Source organism: Sarcophilus harrisii, chromosome 4, assembly GCF_902635505.1.
Source record: "Sarcophilus harrisii chromosome 4, mSarHar1.11, whole genome shotgun sequence".
NCBI classification, from domain to species: domain Eukaryota; kingdom Metazoa; phylum Chordata; class Mammalia; order Dasyuromorphia; family Dasyuridae; genus Sarcophilus; species Sarcophilus harrisii.
In genome coordinates this window covers 117,927,334-117,948,889 of record NC_045429.1, presented here as the reverse complement: position 1 = coordinate 117,948,889, position 21,556 = coordinate 117,927,334, and the positions used below count along the sequence as shown (strand labels likewise).

General features: G+C 35.6%; 1 protein-coding gene across 10 annotated transcripts; it reads left to right on the top strand.

Moving 5' to 3' along the window:
* Positions 1 to 381: 381 nt before the first annotated feature.
* TBP (TATA-box binding protein) lies at positions 382 to 20,573 on the top strand. Of its 10 annotated transcripts, none has more exons than XM_031937447.1 (9): positions 385 to 534; positions 5,001 to 5,104; positions 6,600 to 6,857; positions 8,009 to 8,358; positions 9,101 to 9,188; positions 10,532 to 10,623; positions 12,224 to 12,391; positions 17,990 to 18,084; positions 19,764 to 20,573. In XM_031937447.1, exons 3-9 carry the CDS (start codon positions 6,828 to 6,830, stop codon positions 19,841 to 19,843), a joined length of 903 nt encoding a protein of 300 aa, XP_031793307.1. In that variant the 5' UTR covers positions 385 to 534; positions 5,001 to 5,104; positions 6,600 to 6,827; the 3' UTR covers positions 19,844 to 20,573. The 10 variants fall into 10 exon arrangements, with proteins under 10 accessions (XP_031793299.1, XP_031793307.1, XP_031793301.1 ...); XM_031937441.1 differs by having other exon boundaries at positions 398 to 534; positions 6,600 to 6,811; XM_031937437.1 differs by having other exon boundaries at positions 399 to 534; positions 6,617 to 6,811.
* Positions 20,574 to 21,556: the final 983 nt, after the last annotated feature.

Below are 21,556 nucleotides of genomic sequence, written 5' to 3'. Positions count from 1 at the left end.
AAGAAGAGTGGATTGGTGATTTAATAAATTGCAGGAGGGGCGTGGCTAACAAAAAGTTTGAAAACCACTATTCCGGGAAAGATGTAAGTACCCAGAATAGGAAGGATACAGCTCGACTGATGGGTTTGGTTGTCCTGAACACGTGCCTCTCTAGAAAAAGCCGGGTGAGAAAAGTGGTGAGTATGTCAGCAGCGTTCCGGATGCTTAAAGGAGAAAAAAAAAACCACCAAAGGTCAACACTAGAATAGTGAACTTACCCATCAATTCTGCCCTTACAAGTCCTAGCACCGCCCACTACCAGTCACGAGTAAGAATTTCCGGAAGTTAGATTCCTGCCCGCACTAAACATGGCTTTGCAAATTAAAGGCTGCAGATGAGAGTGAGGCTAAATAAAAAGATGGCGGAAGTGACGTCACTCGGCGCGCCGAGAGGTTAGGAGGGCCGGGTAGGTTCGGGTCGCCGTGGCGGGCGCAAAGACTGTCTCTGGTCGACCTCCGGTTCCACCGGCCGCGACGGTGGCCACAGCGACTCAAGGTATTCTTCCTTTTGATTTTCCCTTTTCTGGAGAGTCAAGAGTTGGGAAAAAGCTAGTAGGTTGGCATCGGGGGGGGGGGCGGCCGAGGCGACGGCCGCCGTGTAGCGCGCTGACTGCTTTTAGGGAAGGGGGGATGGGAGGAGGGTTGGCGGGCGCGCGGGAGGCGGCTGGGGGCGCGGGCTGAAGGGGGTGGGGGGGGGAACGCTGCTGGAACGACCGGCGTGGGGCTCGAGGTCCTCCGCAGAGCTCGCGGCCGCAGCGCACCAGGCCCTGGATGCGGCGGCCGCTAGCGGTTCGGTCCTCTCCCCGCCGGCTCTCTCCCAGTTCCCCGGCCCAGTGCTTTGCTGGGGTTTGCGCTGCTTCCCGGTAACTCTCTCCAAAGCGGGACGAAAGTCCCGAGGAAAGATGGCACACGTGCAGGTGACGGGTGGAAGAGGCATCCCTGCCGCCGCTGCTGCCGGCTTGCTTGGGCGGTAATCTCGATAAGATGCGAGTCTTAACTTGGATTCCCGTGCTGCCTCTGACTGTTGGCGACTTTGTAACCTTGGATCGGTCTTAGTAACCCCAGGCAGCTCTCCTACGTTTTCTGGGTATCTGGAGGTGATTGTTTTGAATTGATGGAGTTTTCTAAACCTGAGCGAGTGCTTTTGTTATATTAATGAAATCACTGGATCGATCCGCAAAGCGCTTAAGTGACTTCCTTGATGTTTGGAACTGTGATGAACTTGGGGATGAGAAAGAAAGATGGACAACAGCCCCGCCTTCAAAAAACTTACACTCCAGTGGGGAAGACCACATAGTAAGGAGAGAAAGTAGGTTCAAGATAACTTAGTAGCAGCCGGGAAGATTGAGAAAGGCATCATGTAAAAAAGGTGGTACTTGAGCTGGCTGTTGATCCCCCTCCCCCCCCCCCCCCCCGAGGTGAGAAGGAAGAGCATTTCAATTATAGGGGATTGCTAGTGCAATTGCACTGAAGGAGAGAGAGCGTCCTTGTAGCTGGACCTTAGAGTCTATGCAGCAACAAAATGTTTAGGCAGACTGGAAAGTTAATTGGGAGATAGGTTGTGAAGAGTTTTTAAGAAACAATTCATTTCATCCTAGTGGTAATAATCACTGGAATTTATTGATTTGGAAACTTGACATGATTCCTATGGCTCATTGGATGTAGAAGTGAACCTGGAATCTGGAAGACCTAAATTCAAATATGGCCTGAGGGCACTAGCTCTTTGACACGGGCTAGTCAGTTAACCTCTGAAATAACATCACTTCACCCAAGAAAACCCCATGGAAAGTACGGGTGTGTTATGATAGTCCATGGGATCTTGGCAGACATGATTTAACAACATGGTGATACCTGTGCTTTTAGGATGATCACTTAGGCAGTTGTGTGGAGAATGGGGAGATAATTGAGACATTCCAATTAGAAGCCTAGTGTAATCCATCCAAGAGGGTGGTGACTCTGTTAGTTGAGAGAAGAGGACATGTAGAAGAGATAATATGAAGATTAAAAAGACAGGATTTGGGAGGTAATTACATCTGTGGGGTTGGGTGACTAAAAACTGAATGAAGTTGGTGTGACGGCTGCCCTTCATAGTAACAGGAAAGCTCAGAAGAGAGATTGGTTAGTGGGGGTAAAGAAAAGTTCCATTTTGGACCTTTTGAGTTTGAGATGCTTGTGAGACGGCCAATTTGAAATGTCCAGTAAATATTTCTTGAAGCTAGGGGAGCCAAGGCAAAGACTAGGGTTGAGCGTATTTAGATCTGAGAATCTTCTACAATAGAGATAATTGTAGAAACTGATGAGATTAGCAAGTGATTGAACAAAGTAAATGTGTTCCTCTGGCCTTTCTTTTTCTATCTCAGAGAAGTTTGGGATTATCCTAAATTCTATTCAACCTTTTTTACTTGTCCAAACCAACTCTCGCTAGAATGCCAAAGTGTATATATATCAACATTGATTTTCAGACTGAGGCAGAAATCTGAGGTTCCCTGTTGTGAAAAATCTCAACATTAACATCCTGCTGGAGAGATTTCTTTGAAATACTGTAAAATTTAGGGAATAATTGCCACTTCCAAAACCCCATAATCTATGGGGCTTGAATTTCTATGCCACTGTGATAGCCCAAGTTGAAACACGACTTAAATTTCTCTGTGATTGAGCGATTGTTTCTTTAGCACATGTTAAGTATTTAATTAATATTGACTGATAGGACTAAGCTTGCTTGAGTTGAATCATTCTCACTTCCTAGAAGAGTATAAAGTTCATGCTAAATGTTAACTACTTCTTAAATTGAGTTTTCCCATTAAGAAATCCTTGGTAATCAAGAACTGCTAATAAGTAAAATTAATTTAAAATGTTTATGTATTTTTCACATATTCAATTCATATTATATTAAGTATCTACTATATGAAAAATACTATGCCAGGGATACAGTAGGCAGCTAAGTGACTCAGTAGATAAGAGTACTGGGGCTGGAATCAGAAATCAGTTGTTCTTGTTCAGTCATTTAGTCATGTCCAACACTTCATTAACCCCATGACCCTACATGAACACTACAAGCCCCCCCTGTCCTCCACTATCTATTGAAGTCTGTTCCAAGTTTGTGTTCATTGTTTCCTTCTGTTGTTCCCATTTCCTTTTCCATCCAGTAAGTCCCATCTTCTCATTATGTGACCAAAGTATTTATGTTTTAGCTTCAATATTTGACATTCCAATAAATAGTATTAATAAGTTTCTTTAAGTATTGACTAATTTTATCTTTGCTGTCCAAGGATACTCTCAAAAGTCTTCTCCAGCATCACAGTGGAAAGCATCGATTTTGTGTTACTCAGCTTTCCTTCTATCCAATTATTGTAATTATACATTGCTACTGGTAAAACTATACAGAACTTTGTTGGCAAGGTGATGGCTTTGCTTTTTAAATATGCTATCCAGATATGGTGTAGCTTTCCTACTAAGGCACTTCATGGCCTTTAGTGATCTTTAAACCCAAGCATATAAAATCTGATACTGCCTCCATTTCTTCTCCCTCTGTTTGCCTGGAAATAATAGGAACAGTTACCAAGATCTTAAGGGTTTTTTTTTTTATTATTATTTAAGGTTAAAACCAGTTTTAATACTATCCTCTCATCTTCATCAAGATTTCTTAATTCCTCTTCACTTTCTACAATCAAAGTAGTATCATCTTGCATATCTAAGGTTTTCCCAGCACCCTTAATCCCAGCTTTTGATTCATTCAGACTGGCATTTTGCATAATCTACTTTGCATGTAAGTGAAATAAAGGGACACTATACAGCTCTGACATTGTCCTTTTCCAGTCTTAAACCAATCTGTTGTTTTATATTCAGTTCTAACCATTGCTTCTTGGTCCACTTACATGTCCTCAGGACACAAGTTAAATGATCTGATACGCCCATCTTTTTGAGGACTTGCAACATTGTGTTGTGATCCACACAGTCAAAGGTTTAATGTAATGAGTGAAGGAGAAGTAGATGTTTTTCTGGAACTCCCTTGCTTTTTCTCCATAATCCAGCAAAAATGTTGGCAGTTTGGCTCTTTTTCTTCTTCTTCTAAAGCCAGACTGTTTGCTCTTCGGTTAATTCTCAGCTCACATATTGCTGCTGTATAGCTTGCAGACTGAAGCATTACTTCACTAGCATGTGAAATGAGTGCAGTTGTTGAGTAATTTGTATATTCATTGGAATTTTCCTTCCTTAGGATTGAAACATGAACTGTTTTGTTTTTTTTTCCAATATAGTGGTCACTGTTGAGCTTTCCAAATTTCCTTGCCTATTAAGGTAGCTTAACAGCATTATTTTTTTTAGTATTCTAAGTAACTCAGCTGTAATTCAACACCTTTACTAGCCTTATTGTTAGGAATGCTTCTTAAGGCCCATTTGACTTCATTCTTTTGGATGTGTGACTCTAGAGATACTAAGATCTTTCTTACATAGTTACTTGGATGTATTTATATATCCTTAACGCTTCTTAAATCTCTTCTGCTTGTTAAGTCCCTACCATTTTTGTTTTTTATCATGCCTTTTTTTTTTTTTTTTTTTTTTTTTTTTTTTTTTTTTTTTTTTTTTTTTTTTTTTTTGCAATTAACAGATACTAGCTTTGTGACCCTGGACACGTCAATTAACCTCTCTTTCTCTTAATCTACTGGAGAAGGAAATGGGCAAATCACTCTAGTATCTTTGCCAAGAAAACCCCATGGACATTTTGGTCCATGAGATCACAGAATCAAACAGGACTGAAAAACAAAAGGGGATACAACCATGGTCTCCAGAATCTTTTGATTGAACACCATATCTAACCCCAAATAGCTCTCTTGAGTTCAAATTCTACATCCTAAAGTGACTCTTAAACATCAGACATTGTATACCAGGATGTCCTCACAACATCTAAAGTTTGATCTGCCTGAAACTAAACTAATCTGTCTTCTCTTCCCCTAACTTTACCAGGCCTCCCAATTTTCTTATTTTGATGGGTAATACCATATTCTTAAACCTCGGCATGGAACCTCACTGAACCTAGCAGCTAAACTATTTCTCATCCCACGAATTCAGTAAGTTACCAAGTCCTGTCAAGTTTTTACCATTCTAATATCCCTTCCTTCCTCATCAGTCATACTGCTAACATTATTAATAGTTATTAACTATCTAGTGTTATAGTATAAGCTTAAAGTTAGGATAGTAGTATACCAAGAAGTGACAATATCAGCCTGTGTGCAATATTAAGCAAAATAAGTTGAAGCATTAGTGAAAGCATTTTTTTTTAACTTAAATTGCTCCAAAGGTTTTATAAATAGCATAAAGTAATATTTTTAAAATCTTGATAAGTTGCTCTTTTTTGGAAACTTGAAATATAGTGTAAATATCCAGATTATAATAGGTTAAGGTGTAGAGAGAGGGAGTCACCTATATTTTTCAGATGAAAACACTGATTCCCAGAAAGTGTCAGTAACTTGTGTCAGATAATCAGGAGCAAAACTGGGATCCAAGAACAGTCCTTGCTACAATAAATTGATGTCTTCTTCTGTGATACTAGGAACTTAGTAATAGTTCCTGATATTCTTGAAAAAGGAGTGCATTTTTTTTTTAAGGTAATTGGGATTAAGTGACTTGTCCAGAGTCACACAGCTAGGAAGTGTTAAGTGTCTATGGTCAGATTTATTTGAACTTGGGTCCTCCTAACTCCAGGGCTAGTGCTCTTATCTACTGAGGCATCTAGTTGCCTCTGGAGTGCATTCTTTTAATTGAAGGGACTTCCAGTTGGTCCAGGGGCTGCCCTAAAATGGTTGTCTTTTTCTTCTCTTTCAAGCAGGAGATATTTAGGGACTTAAATGAGTTCCATGGTAACAAATTTAGCAAATCTTTCACTGTGCTAAGGACACAAATTAAAGAGTTTATGGGCCATTATGAAAGCAAAAAGATCTTGGCACTCTTCTTAGAATCTTTTCTTTCTAAGCCCATCCCCAACTCTAGGCTAGAAATGACTAGGCTACTCCTTTTCTTATTTTCACCAGACTTCCTAGAGCTTATTTCCTAGCTTTCTTTAGTATAACCCCTATTCCCCTTCACAGTGTATACTATAATCCTAAAACAAGTTGTAGCCTTTTTTCTAAAAGATTAAAAAGAAACATAGTTTAATGTATAATTTTTAATTGGATATGTACTTGAGAAATAATCATAGTCATGAAGTCCTAGGTAACAGAGCAACAAGTATTGGATGCTCAGTATTGGAGGACTGGTAATACACATTGCCTGTAACCTGCCTTAGAATGCTATTTAAAAAAAAAAAATTTATAGTGGTCACAACCTGTATGTGCCTTATTTGTCATGCGTAGAGCATATAAGTTAACTGTCACAGAATTTATAACTACAACTGAAAATGCAGAATATTAAAAAAATTGTCATAGATATGGCAAACTTGAAGATGTGAAAAGAGAGTGACGCCTAACACTGTGGGGTGCAGAGGAATACATCATTAATTGTTGATATTTGTGGGGCGTGGCTTTAAGATATTGTTTACTTCACATTGTTTCTCCATTTAAACTCCAGATTTTTTTCCCCCCAAGAGACATCACATTTCCTTGAAGTGGATATAACCTAAAGAGTTTTGAAAGGAGCTAAGACATAAATACTTGTGATGCTTTGAAGGACAAACTGAAGCAAAAGGAGCGGAACTCTTTGGTTTGTCTAAGAAGGAAGTGAACATCATGGATCAAAACAACAGCTTGCCGCCTTATGCCCAGGGCTTGGCCTCTCCTCAGGTAATACAGCTGGACCATGGGTAGAAAGCTGCATTGTAAGGGACAGGTAAGAGGGAGGGAAGGGAGGTGGATTGTTGAAATATTGGCATGGATTTGCATTTATTGTTTGAACCTTGTGTTGTAAACTGTTCAGACAACTCCACCAGATTTTGAATAGAAATTATGAAAGCTTTTGTCATAATCAGGATTTTATTTCAAAATGGTAAAAGTTTTTTGTTTTTGTTTTGTAAAGGGAATATCTGATTTCTGGATAAATCCTAGAAGTTTACCAAATGATCATAGTCAGATCTTTAAAAGCTTGTGATAAAGATACTTTTCTAGTTTTGTCCTTAAAACTATGTTTAAAAATCCTAAACACAGGTCTATTTTTTTTTTTTAATCTAGTAGTAAAAATTACTTTGCATCAACTCCAAATGGTGTGTGAATCAGGTTGTTCTGCATGCTGTACATGTTTATAAAACCTTAAGTAGAAAGTTAATAACATAGGAAAATGCATGTACTCTGTTAGAACTTTAGTATGTGGCTCCTTTTTTTCCTCCCCTGTTTCTAGTTTGTCTTGTTTCTACCAGTATTTTGGGTGGCAGAAACTATTTAACAGAAATATTCTGTCCTATAAAATAGGAATATTTCATACTTTCTGATATAAATTACAGGTACAAATTTCTGATGTCTATCACTTATTAATATTTATAGTCTAGTAGAGCACAGAGATAACTAGATGTTCTAAACTTCTTTGAGTAGCCATTAACAACTGTTTAATTTTGAGGAAATTGAGACTTATTTAATTGTAAAATTGGGGATTAAAATGCTGTTCATGACTAGCCTTCATGTGAAATAATCTACATGCGTATGACTTGAAAAGTTACAAAGTATTTTAGAATTGCAGTATATTCATATCAATGATGGAAAATTCTTGATTTACCTTTTTTGTGAGGGATTAGAGTTTAACTTTTTTAGGCATTTTTGAATAGAGAGTAATAATTATGGTAATTTTAAAGAGCATTCTCTTATTTGTTCTTGGCGTCTCAGAATTAGAAGGAATATCAAAGCATGAATTCTTTATAACTACAACTGAAAATGCAGAATATTAAAATGAGGACATTTTTTCCCCTATATTTTACTAATGTTGAATGCCAGTCAAACCATATATTCTCAGCCAAATGCCTGCATAACTCATTTTACTCTTGTTCTCTTCAGGGTGCCATGACTCCTGGAATTCCTATCTTTAGCCCAATGATGCCCTATGGTACAGGACTGACTCCCCAGCCTGTCCAAAGCACAAGCAGTCTTTCTATTCTAGAAGAGCAGCAAAGGCAACAGCAGCAGCAGCAACAGCAGCAGCAACAACAAGCTGCCCAACAGTCTGCATCTCAACAAGCAACCCAGGGAACTTCTGGCCAAACCCCACAGCTCTTCCATTCACAGACTCTTACCACGGCACCTCTGCCAGGCACTACACCCTTGTATCCTTCCCCAATGACCCCTATGACTCCCATTACACCAGCCACACCTGCATCTGAAAGCTCTGGAATTGTACCACAGCTACAGTAAGTGTGTTTGTCTAGTGTATATCTACTTTCTTCCTCTGAATTTGTAGGGAAAATATTTTTGAAGTTTTATGTTTTCATTTTAGAGGTAACCATAGTAATATCTTAAACTTGGCTTATTTTTTTACAAATCTAAAAGAAACCTTTGTAAATGACCTTTAGTAAACAGATTATCATTCTTCATATGTTAAGTGCCACTGCAAGGAATTTTTCCCCTCTTGACTTCCTTTAATTTTGCACTGCCTAGAAGGCACTAAATAAATATTTGTTGAATTAAATTGAATGTGTGAACTTGAACTAATGGGAATCAAGAGGATCCTTTGTTTACTCCCCTGAATAGTCAGTAATTAAAATTAGCCTACTGATCAGAGATTGCTTTAAATATTCTTATTCCTCCAATACTGCTTTCACAGATAAACTTTTTTCTCTTTGGTCTGAAGTAGCCCAGTAAAAAACTAGTTCTAAAATAGAAGACAGAAACATAAAGCCTGAATCTAGTTTATTTTAGAAAATAAATTTGGTCTTCCTTATTTACTTGTATTGTTCCAGTTTTTGAACAAGTAGTCTGTTTAATGTTCTCTTTTGTCTTCTTCATTCAGACGAAACTCATTGGTAATTTTTTATCAGGGCTCAGGAGTTTGGTGTTCTTATGCAACTGTTAATCCAAGTCCATTTTGTATGTTAGTCCATTCTTGTTATTGACTATTAAATTATTCATATTTTCTCTTTAAATTGCTTATAGGAACATTGTATCCACAGTGAACCTTGGCTGTAAACTTGATCTAAAAACCATTGCACTTCGTGCCCGAAATGCTGAATACAATCCCAAGGTAAAAAACTGCTTTAATACTCTCAAAAGTTAAAATTATATCAGAATACATCTTACTTCAAAACAAAAGAATTCAAATACAATAAATCCAGAATTGAGGAACTTAAGTCATGTTTTCAGTTTTCTTTAAATCTCCAAAATAAAGCCCAGAATATTCCTTTATATATATAAAGTGATTGAGGCTTTGAACAGAAATATTTTTCAGTTTAATAACAAAAGTCGACAAATATTCAGAATTTTGTTATTAGCTTAAGTCACAGATTCACTGTAGCTTTTGGGGGATCTCCTGTGCCTTTGCTTAAAATGGGTAAGAGAATTGCCATGTACTTAATAGTAGATATTGTAAAATATAATTTACAAATAAAACTCTTATAGATCATAAGTAATATTCTGAAAACTCAAATTATTTTCTTTTTCTTAACTCACTTGCCTATCCAAAAAACTCTTCTAGAGGCATAAATTAGATTTTCCTTACCATAAATGAAGACTGGTACTAAGTCAGTGGTAAATATGAAACTTTCATTCTTTCTGTCTTGCGCTGATATGTTTTAAAGTGAAATTGCACACATATAGAGTACCAAAGTAGAGACTGCCACTTGTTCCATACATTTATCAATGTCTTGAAAATCATTATCTTGAAAAAATTTAATTGAGACTCTGCTAGGCTCCCAGACACAAAAAAGACATCTTGTAGCAAAGATGAATATGGTGAACACAGAGATCTATGGAAAGACTCACATGAAATATTGCAGAATAAAATAAGAAGAAACTATACACAATGACTACAACATTGTAAATGGTGGGGAACAGTACTAAACAAACAAAAATGTTGCAGAATTGCAAAGAATAAACTTGGCCCCAAAGAAAAGAAAAAGATGTGAGAAGAAACCTCCCCCTACTGCTTTATAAAGATGGGAGTTGGGAGGGGGGGAGGGAGGGCGGGCAGTGTAATATGGTTATAGAACATTTTGTATAAGATTTGTTTTTTCAATGTATTGGTCACTTTTACTGTGTTTTTGTGTCTCTTTTTAAATAATTCTTTGTTATAAAAAATGGGTATTTGGGAGGGACAGGAAGAGATTTAGGAAATGTTGAAAGACATTTTAAAAAATTAAATAAGACCTAAACAAAATATACACTGGACCAATGTGAAAAATTAAAAATGATAATATTCATATCACTAAAACTCCAGCTAATTGCTGTTTAGCTTCAGAAAGGTCATTTAAAATAAGACCAGAAAGAATCATTGGCATTTTGGTAGAGTGCTTTGTAAGTCAAGCTCTACATTGTTTAGAATTGCTGTTCAGTAACATTATTAAGAATTTTCTATTGGTAACATTTTAGCGTTTTGCTGCAGTCATCATGAGAATAAGAGAGCCAAGAACTACTGCCCTTATTTTCAGCTCTGGGAAGATGGTATGCACAGGGGCTAAAAGGTAAGAGCAGCCATCACTTTCCTCATAGTGAACACTTGAGAAAAAGATCATGAACCCTGGGGTTTCAAAGCTTTTAGGATGAATTAAATGTGTTCTTTGATGTTTTAATATCATTCTATTAGTCAAATTAGCTTCTAAACTCTAGGTCAGTGGTTCTCAAATTTTTCAGTGTCAGGACTCCTTTGTACTCTTAAAAATTAAGAATCCCAAAGGGTTTTGTGCGTTATGTGGTTTATATCTATCAATATTTACCATATTTAGAATTAAGGTTGATAAATGCTTACAAATATTCATTTTAAAATAATAATAAACCAATGGCATATAACATAAATGATATTTCTATGAAAACTAACTTGTCCAAAAAATTTTTTAGTACAAAGAATGACATTGCTTTAATATCTCATTTAATAGATACTTGGATTCTGCTATTTGCTTCTAGATTCATTCTCTTGCTATTTTTTATTTTAGTTAAAGTAAATGGAGAAAATCTGGGCTTAGAAAGAAATCTAGCTAGAAAAAGGAAGATTATTTTAATAGGAAAAAAACTCTTAGTTTTATTATGAAAATTTTTTACCTGAATAGGTCTTGGGGCACAAATCATACTTTAGGCAATAACCACTTTTTTCTGATTATCATTATCACAAATCTATGATCATTAATAGATACTGTAAAACAGTCCTTTTCCCCTTCATTTGTATTTGGCAATAGTTATGATGTGAGTACTTGTGTTGGCCCTTCTTTTCCTAACAAAATCTGGCCATAACAAAATGTTTTCGTTAGCATGGTAGTATGTAAGAAAAAACAAAAAGGAAAATATTATTATGGACATGTTGATTTTTGCTCGTACAGAAAGTAAAGTTGGGGGAAAAAACTATTCTGTTTTTACTTTCTGTGGTCTTTATTTGTTTCCACAGGACAAAACAGGTATGAAATTCCCATATGAACAAGAATAATATGTAAATTGGAAATGCTTAATAAAATAAAAATATACAACATAGATAATATTTGTGTTTTCTAAGTCAATAAGCTGCTTCAGGGATTGTTTCTATTTATGTTTGACACCACAGGCAGAGTAGGCTTTTGGATAAAGACAATGTTTTCTTGATTTCTGCTCACTTCATTTAGTATCAGTTCATATTATTCTCTCCAGGCTTTTCTAAAATCATCCTGCTGATTGTTTCTTATAGAACAATAATATTCTATTATATTCATATGCCATAATTTATTCAACCATTTCCCATCTAGTGGGGAATTTACCCAGTTTCCACTACAAGAAGGGCTGCTATAAACATTTTTTGGAATATTTCCCTTTTTTAATGACTTCTTTGGAATACAGACCCAGTAAAGACACTATTGAATGATCAAAGGGTATACACAGAAACTGACCTCATTTTCATACTTTTGTTAAGGGCCAAAGCTTAAGGCAGATTTTCTAACATGATAATATTAAAGAACAGTTAAAATTTGCTTTTATCATAAATTGTTGATGGTAAGTTGCCACATAAGACATTTTGTCTCTTTTATAGTACATTTTTGCCTGATATCATCTTTTGATTATTTGGGGCTATAATTTTGTTTTTTTGTTTTTTTCCCTCCTCAGTGAAGAACAGTCCAGATTAGCAGCCAGAAAATATGCCAGAGTTGTACAAAAATTGGGCTTTCCAGCCAAGTTCTTGGATTTTAAGATTCAAAATATGGTGGGCAGCTGCGATGTAAAGTTTCCCATAAGATTAGAAGGGCTGGTACTGACACATCAACAATTTAGCAGGTAAGGAGAAAAATGTAAGGAACTTGTATTGAAGTCTATGTTTCCAAAGTAGATCTAATACCTGTAATTGTATTAAAAAGTTTAAGTTTCTTATTTGCTGCCTGGGCTATTTATAAATCTTCCATGCTCACCAGCTAATTTTTCAATTTTTAGTCCACTTCCTCAAATCAGAATTCCCTTTTATTGGAATCAATTTGATTTCACCATTATAGTTTTTGCCACATCGTTTTTTCTAATAGGAAAATAAATTTGTAGAGTAGGAATAGGGGGGAAAAATCCTAAAGGGGCCAAGTCTTTGCCATTTTGCCACTCACCTATAGCAAAAACAGTTTTTAGGAAAGTTGTATCTGATCAGTATATCAGATAAGTAGACGATAAACAGTGTACCAACATTTGCACTGAAATAAGAAACCTTCCTGTTATTAAAGGCAGACTTGTATAAAGCAATTTGGTATCACCATTAGTCTTGTTGCCAGTAGATTACCAAAGGAGATTTCTTCACCTTTGATTATAAACTACATATGAATGAAAGCAGTATGAGAGATTTGAAGAGAAAAGTTAATGAAATTTAAAACTAGAATTGGACTTGTTGGAAGCTTTGATTTACAGAAATTATTTATTGAAAATCCACATTATAGAAATGATTCTATATATGAGCAATGTCAGATGCTGCAAAGCATTTTTGGGAAAATCTTTTTAAAGCTTATATTCATTTATTGCCAAAAGTCAACTCTGATTCATATCGACTTTAAAATGATGTGTGTGGGGGACAGTTTGTTGGTGTAGTGGAAGAATACCAACCCTGAAGTCAGGAGGACCCGAGTTCAAATCTGGCCTCAGACACTTAACACTTCCTGCCTGTGTGATCCTGATCAAGTCACTTAATCCCAATTGCCTCAGTAAAAAAATAATAATAATAAGAGAGATGTATGTTTTATTAAAGTATGGTAAAATTCTGTAGGTGGAGGTCATCATTGTTTATGCAGTTTAATGTTCACATATGTTCTGATTTTTAAAAGTAATAAAAATTGATCATTTTAGAAGCACAAAATATTTTTTATTAAGTCAGTTGTAATTGTTAAACTGCCTAAACTTCTCAATCAGTGCCTCATATTTTTAGAATAATTTAATTAATTACAGACAAACTAAAATTTTCATGTCAAATTTAGGAAAACTTAAGTATCACAATTGTTTCTTAAGAATATTTGAAAGATTTTTAAATTTAGAGATCCTTTCATTTGTGTCCAATTGATATCTTTAGCAGGTTTTTATTATATTTCTCATACCTTAAATAATAAAATAATACCTGTGCCTGTTGTAAAAGTTTAAAGAAAAATGAATTATAGTATTTTGACAACTAGAACTTGATGAAAAACAAATATCCTTTCTTTTGTCTTTAACATCATAGATATCCATTATCATTATCAACCCTCTTCCCCCCCCCCCCCAAAAAAAAAAATAGATTGAAGTATTTTTAGTTCTATTTAGAAAATATTTTGACATTGGATTTTGTTAAAATTATTTTTTCGTTCATTTCAATAAGGATATTAATTCTATGTGATATATAGGATTATACCTATTATTGTGTATTTAGAATTATGTGATATGTTATCTAATCTTTATATATCCTCCAGCAGCATACTGAAGGTATTTGATATACTTGTATAATACATGTTGTTTATTATATAAAAATGTAAATCATCTTATGTATGCTTCTGGAGGATGTACAAATTTTGTCTAAGTTACAATTCTGCTCTTACAGAATGTAATGGGGATATATAAGATCAACACAGACAACTGGCATACATAATACATGAAAAATGCCATAGAGATAGATGCAAATCAAAATGCCTTGTGAAATCTGAAGGGGAAGGGTGTTTTCTGGCAGGAATGATCAGTCAAGCCTTCAAAAAAGAGGCAGCATTTTAATTGGACTTTAAAGAATAGGAGTAGATAAAGGCTGTTCTCAGGCAAGAAAACATGTTTAAGGGACAAGTAACTCACATACCCTACAATTTTACAAAATACTTTACTCATAATGATCTTTAACATATTATACCTAACTCACTATATCTTTGAAATTTTCCCCTAGCATCTTTCACTTTCCATTCATCAAAGGCTGTTCTTTCTACTCCTTCTACTTCAGATAGCTAGAAGAAAGAATAGGTTATTCCTTGTGTAGAAGTTTCCAGACCATTTTTGTATCATTCTGTCTCTCACTGCCATTTGAGCTGTGGCTAGTTATCTATGTCTGTCTCTACTCCCCTCTTCTGTTGTTGCTGCTTGCTGCTGACCTACTTTATACTTCCAAGTTTCTCTATGATCCTGGTACCCATTTCACAATCTTTTTAACCACTAGTTCTCTGCTGACATGTCCAAGAACTTCAGTATTCATTTTGGAGGCCCCTCAAAAATATGATTTTTCATTTTCTCATCCTCATTAGTTTTAATGTCTTTATTTTTAAATGTTTTTATTGATACCTTTTTTTTAATTGCCAAAATTTCTCCAGTAACCCTTTGAGAGAGCCATTCCATTTAAAGTTTTTGTTTTTTGTTTTTTTTAAGAAAGAAAAAAAAACAGTAAAATCTATCAGTATATTGAAAAAAAATCTGAAAATATATGCAGTGTCCTACAGCCTTGAGGCTCCTACCTCCACAAAAGAATGGGATATGGGTATCTTAACTTTTATTTTGGGGCTATCCTTGTTCTTTATAATTTTGCAATATTCACTTATGATTGTTTTGTAGTTTTTTCCATTTAGATTGTTGTATTTGTATGTGTAACTTTCTTTATTCTGCATCAGATTGAATAAATCTTTCCATGCTTATCAAAATTCACTGTCTTACAGCATAATATTTCATCACATTCACATGCCACAATTTGTTTAGCTAATAATTTATCTGAATTTGCACTTTGTTTTCAATTCTTGGTTATCACCAAAAGTACTGCTATAAACATTTTGACCGTAAAATATTGTGGGAACTCTCGTGGTTATCATTGAGTTTCTTGGAGCACAAACCTAGCAGTGGAAACTCTTGAGCCAAAACTTATAAACATTTAAATTTATTTGAGAATTCTAAATTGCTTTCAAAATGGTTGTTCTCATTGACAGCTCCATGAGCAATCCTGTTATGTTTCTATCTTTCTACAACTTTTGGAGAACAGTAGTTACTAAGGTTTTAACTATTCCTGTTTTTTTGATCTACTTGCACAAGTGAGATCAAACCTTGAGATTATTTTGATTTGCATTTCTCTTTATGTTTGTGCAGTGGAGCATGTTCTCATATGATGGTTATTAGTTTATAATTCATTTTTAAAACATTTATTCATGTCCTTTAATCACTTACCTATAGGACAATGGTTTTGACTTTCTTATCCTTTTTTAAAAAGTTGTTGGTGCTTTTGTTATATCACCATCATTCCTCATTGACACCCTCATATTCAAATAAAATATTATTTTATAATAAAGAAATCTTAAGTAAAACAAACCAGCATTTTCAATAGGTCTGTGTAGAGGGCTAAAACTCTAATAAGGTATGCTTGAATCAGATAGCAGAACACTTAAGGCTAACCATCTATTCAATGTGAGATAATATTTCTGTATACATATATTTAGATGAGAGGGTGATGTGATGGCTCTCCTCACCATTGGTGCTTGCTAAATGTTTGGTGGTGAGGTAATTGTAGGCAAGGATCGGAGGGCTGAGGGAGAGAAGTCAGAGTCACTTGTCTGCAGGACGAGAAGGAGAGAGGTTGGAGACTCTAAAGACCAAGAACTTTGATTAATCCTGACTCTTACTGATCCTGAGGCCCTCCAGAGAGCTAGTCGAGACATTACAAGTCTGATGATATATGCCTTATTGTCTCAATAAGAGAAAGGGGAAATATTTTTTACATAATATTTCTCCCACCTCACAAACCACATGGTGACTTTGTTCATAACTTTAAACTAACATCTGTTGGAAGAGTCTTGTGTGTAATTTAATACAATACCCTCATTTTACAGAAAACGGACCACTGAGGTTAAGTGACTGGCTTACGTATCCTCCCTTCAATCTTTGATTCGAAACTCTTGACTCCAGTTTCAGATTTTTGCTACAAGTGCTGCCTTGACTACCTCCAGAGTCCATAACTTTGAAAGACTTCTTAATTTTCTCTCTAATTGAATCCCCACACAAATGCTAAATTTTTTTCCTTCTCTCCATCTCCAGCATCAGTTGTCTCCCTACCCATTCCTAAACACTTACAAGCTTCTCCAACTCATACCTGAATGAGAATCTCTCTTACAAATACATACAATTAGTCACCTTGCTTCTGCTTAGAAACCTCCAGTGGTGGGAAACCAACAACTTCTGAGAGCAGCATCTTCTCTTTTTTAAAGAGCTCTAATAATTAGGAAGTTTATCCTTCTTTTAAGCTTGTCTTCTTCAAGAGAATTTTAATTCATTTCTCCTAGTTCTGCCTTTTGTGGCGAGGAAAATTAATCTGTGTTTTCTTCTCTAAACTTTTCTCTATTTCCTTTACTGACTCTTCATCTTTGTTCTCTTGCTTTAATGTGGGCATTTTATAGATATGACTATGGCACCCTCTTTTTACACATACTTAAAACTGTTGAAAGTTTTAAATATTATATTCACCTAACATCTCCGTCTGCTTTCAGTACGTCTATTAAGATTTCCCATGTTGAAAAGTGGTAAAAATTTTGATTCATTCTTCTCCCTTAACTTTTATATTCAACTGGGAGTCTTGTTCATTCCTTGTTCATATCTCTGTGCTCCCAGATTTTTTAATAGCTTTTTATTTTTTCAAGTACATACAAAAATAGACTTCAGCATTCACTTTTGCAAAAACTTGTATTCCAGGTTTCTTCCCTTCCTTCCTCCCCACCTACTCCCATAGACAGTAATCAATAAATTAAAACATGTGCAAGTCTTCTAAATAAATGTATTTCCATATTTGTCATGCTGCAGAAGAAAAATCAGATCAGAAGGTGAAAGAAAAAAAAAGTACAAAACAACCCCAACAAAGTGAAAATATTTTGCTTTGATCCACAATCAGTCCCCATAGTCCTCTCTCTGGATGTGAATGGCTCTTTCCATCAAAAATCTGTTGGAATTGCCTTGAATCACCTCATTGTTGAAAGAGTCAAGTTAATCACATTTGATCATCAACATAATCTTCTTGTTGCTGTATACTGTGTTCTCTTGAGTCTACTCACTTTACTTAGCTTCAGTTCGTGCAAGTCTTATCAGGCTTTTCTCAAATCAGCCTGCTCATCATTTCTTGTAGAACAATAATATTCCATTATGTTTGTATACTAATTTATTCAGCCATTCTCCAACTGATGGGTAAACACTCAATTTCTAATTCTTTGTCACAACAAAATAGCTGCTACACATATTTTTTTATGCTCACAGATTTTTGAAAAATAGTAATTTCATAGATCTGGGAAAATTATAAAGGCATTTGCAAATAAGTGAATTTAACAATAATACTCAAAAATTTTAAGTGTAAATGTTAGAATTAGACCTTCACAATACTGGCTAATAGGGGAAGTCACATATAATTACTAAACTTTTTTTTTTCTTTTCCTTCAGTTATGAGCCAGAGTTATTTCCTGGACTAATCTACAGAATGATCAAGCCCAGAATTGTCCTCCTTATTTTTGTTTCGGGAAAAGTTGTGTTAACTGGTAAGTTAAAAATGGCATATTAGAGTTTTAATGGTTAGCCAACCATTGATTAATGGTCAATGATTAATATTGAAAATAGTTATTGATGTGTTAAAATAACTTTGTCTCTTAAAAATCTACTTGGGCATAAAAAAGTTTTAAGTGTTTTGTTTTGGTAGTGTGTTATTTTGAAGTTTTGATGCCCTTTGTTTTAAAAATCATTAGTCATTTATAGCTATGTCCCTTTCCTCCTCTTATGCTTAGAGCATTTTCTCTTTAACCAAGGTGAGGGAAACCTTTAAGCAAAACCATTCAATATGTTGATCTCAGTGATATCATCGGCCCCCATTCCATAGCTATAATCCTTCATTCCTACAAAGAAGGAAACAAGGAACATTTCCTCATGTCTTCTCTGAGGCCAAGATTATTGACAATATTTTAAAGTCATAATCCGATAAGCAAAACTTTTTATAAATTACCACCCTGCTTACTAGCACTTACTAGTTCATATTTATTCCCCTGTGTAGTCTTCTGCTTCAGTCATTCCCTAGACATGTTGGTCTTCCTCACTTGGCTCATGGAATTATTCCTCTTTGTCTTTTGCATTCTCTACAGCATGGGCCCTTAAACTTTTCATAACACAGCCCCTTTAGCAATCTAGTAAAGCCAGGGGAACCTTTCTCAGAATAATTTTTAAATGCTTCAAGTAAAATACATAGGATTAGAAAGAGAAGCTGTTATATTGAACTATAGTTACCACAATTAAAATAAAAAAGTTTATGGATCCCAAGTATAGAATTCCTGCTCCAAAACCCAACTTACATGGCACCTTGTCCATGAAGCTTTTCCCTGGTGTTCTCCCCTCCCTGCATAGTTTTTTATTTCTGTCTCTGTTACACTTATCATAGATTTTGTGTTCATAAACATTTATTAGGTGCCTACTATGTGACAGGCATTATACTTAGCAGTAGGGATACAAATAGGACAAAGATAATCCCTGCACTCAAGGAACTCAGTCTAATGGTGGTGGGATATAGTACACAAAAGGAAGCTAAAGAATGGTGGGAAGGTACCCAGTGGATAGTGAAGTAAGAAAGTCCAAAATAAGTGTAGGGCATGTGTGTAAGCATCTGTGTCTATGTGAGAGAGACTGAGACTCTTTGAATTATGGGGGAGGGAGTTGTCCCCATATTAGACTGTGGGTTCTGTGAGGGTAATACCTAATCACACCTAATACATTTGTCCAGGGGGCAGCTAGTTGGTATAGTGGATAGAGCACCAGCCCTGAAGTCAGGAGGACCCGAGTTCAAATGTGGCCTCAGATACTTAACATTTCCTGGCTGTGTGATCCTGGGCAAGTCACTTAACCCCAATTGCCTCAGCAAAAATAAACAATAAATAAAATAATATAGTTGCCTGCACACAGTCGACACTTAGTAAATTGCCGCTTGGTATTTAAATAAATAAATTGGGGGGGAGGGGGCAGCTAGGTGGCACAGTGGATAGAGCACCAGCCCTGAAATCAGGATGACCTGAGTTCAAATCTGGCCTCAGATACTTAACACTTCCTAGCTGTGTGTCCCTGGGCATGTCATTTAACCCCAATTGCCTGAGCAAAATAATAAATGAATGAACGAATGGATAGAATGTTTACAGGATGTATTTTAAACAACTCTCTTTTATCTTTCACAATCCCTTAGGTGCTAAGGTCAGAGCAGAGATCTATGAAGCATTTGAAAACATCTATCCTATTCTAAAAGGATTCAGGAAAACAACGTAACTTTTCTCACATTTGTATTTTTTTTTACAAGTTGTCTTGGTACATTACATGGTGTTATTGTATACGGCACGGAAGTGAAATGAACTTTCAGTTGCAAAGTGCAACACTTAGATACTTTTCTAGTGCCTATTTCCTGGCACTGCTGAAGAAACTGTATTATTTCCTACAAAGAACATCTATGCGGCGTTACTGTGAGTTGCTTTTATGGGGCTGTTTTGGAGCAGCACTGTCCATTTTATTTATGTTTAGATTTAAAACACTTTTATCCTCGATTGTAATTCACAAGTCAGTTTAAAAGACAAAAACTGTGTTACTAAGTGTTAAAAACTACTTCCACTGTTGGGGGGGTTTGTTTTAACTTTCACCCATAAATCATAATTTTTATATTTCTACCATAAAATGAAACCTTTTTAAAAGTGTTTATTTCTGATTTATAACTTAAAAGGGTTTTGTTTTTGTTTTGTGCCACACATTCCCTCTTTCCAGTGTTGCAGGACAAAATAGATGTATTAATAGAGAGAAAGCTTGGCTGTACATATTCTTCTTTTGAGACCAGAACTGTCAAATTTCCTCAGAGCGCTCTGTACAATAAATGCTGTTTATACAAGTGTGAGAAATTGTTTTAATGTTATCTCATAAGGTTTAGGTGTTCATATTACAAAAAGACTGATTCAGCATCTGATAGCTCTTCATATGTACTAAATCTTAAGGAAAAGGGGATTCTACCTAATCCTAATTGAGCAAAAATGTCTTTTGCAATGTATTTGACAAATGGCTGATTGACTACACTAAGAAAATAATTTAGGGTATTTCCACTAATACAACCACAATAAGTATCCCCAAAGAATAATTTGTGAACCTTTCATTGTTGAATAAGTAGGTCTGGCCCAGAAAGCCTGTTAGAGTCACAGAGAAAGAAATGAAGCCCTGAGAAACAAAGGGATTTTTCCCAAGGTCACAGCTACACATGGAAGATGTTCAGTTTGACAAGCGTTTTACATTGTCCAGTTTTATTTATACATTATGAACATTAGGTGCTTTTAAAAACTGCTTGCCAAATGAACTAATGAAGTTAACTCTAAAATGGAGCCCTCACATAGGCTGGATGAATGATGAAATTCAAGGTTGTTAATACTCCTTATTAAATAATAAGAATTCTTTTATGATAATAGGAAGTAGAGTGGAAGTTCAGAGAACAGTAGGAAATGAGTAACTTTCTGTGTTACAGCTAGGGCAACAGGACATTTATCACCAAAACAAATAGATATTTGTTCTGTACTTGTAGAGGGATCTATGCCTAAAAGCCTGCCTTAAGACAAAAGCAGGAAAAGGAATTCTTAGGATAATCAAGGGCCTCCTGAAAACAGGCCTAATTCCAAGACTTTAACTTAGATGCCCACAAATATTATTATATAAGCTGCCTGAGGACTCTCTTCTGCCTGAAAAATGCTTATCTCCCAGATTTAAGTCCAAATGGTTGAGGATAATAAAAATGCCTTTGTTTATTTACCTTAGTACACAGAAGCTTAGGGTGAAGCTGGGAATAATGTTGCATGGACCCACAGAGTCTATAATCCATAATGAGCCATGTTCAGTAAGGGACCATCTAGTATTTATTATTCTTAACATTATAGTAAGTGAATGTTCTTTTAATTATATTTCAGTCTTAATCAATTCATACAAATCTACCCTAAGTTTCACTGAATTTTTTTG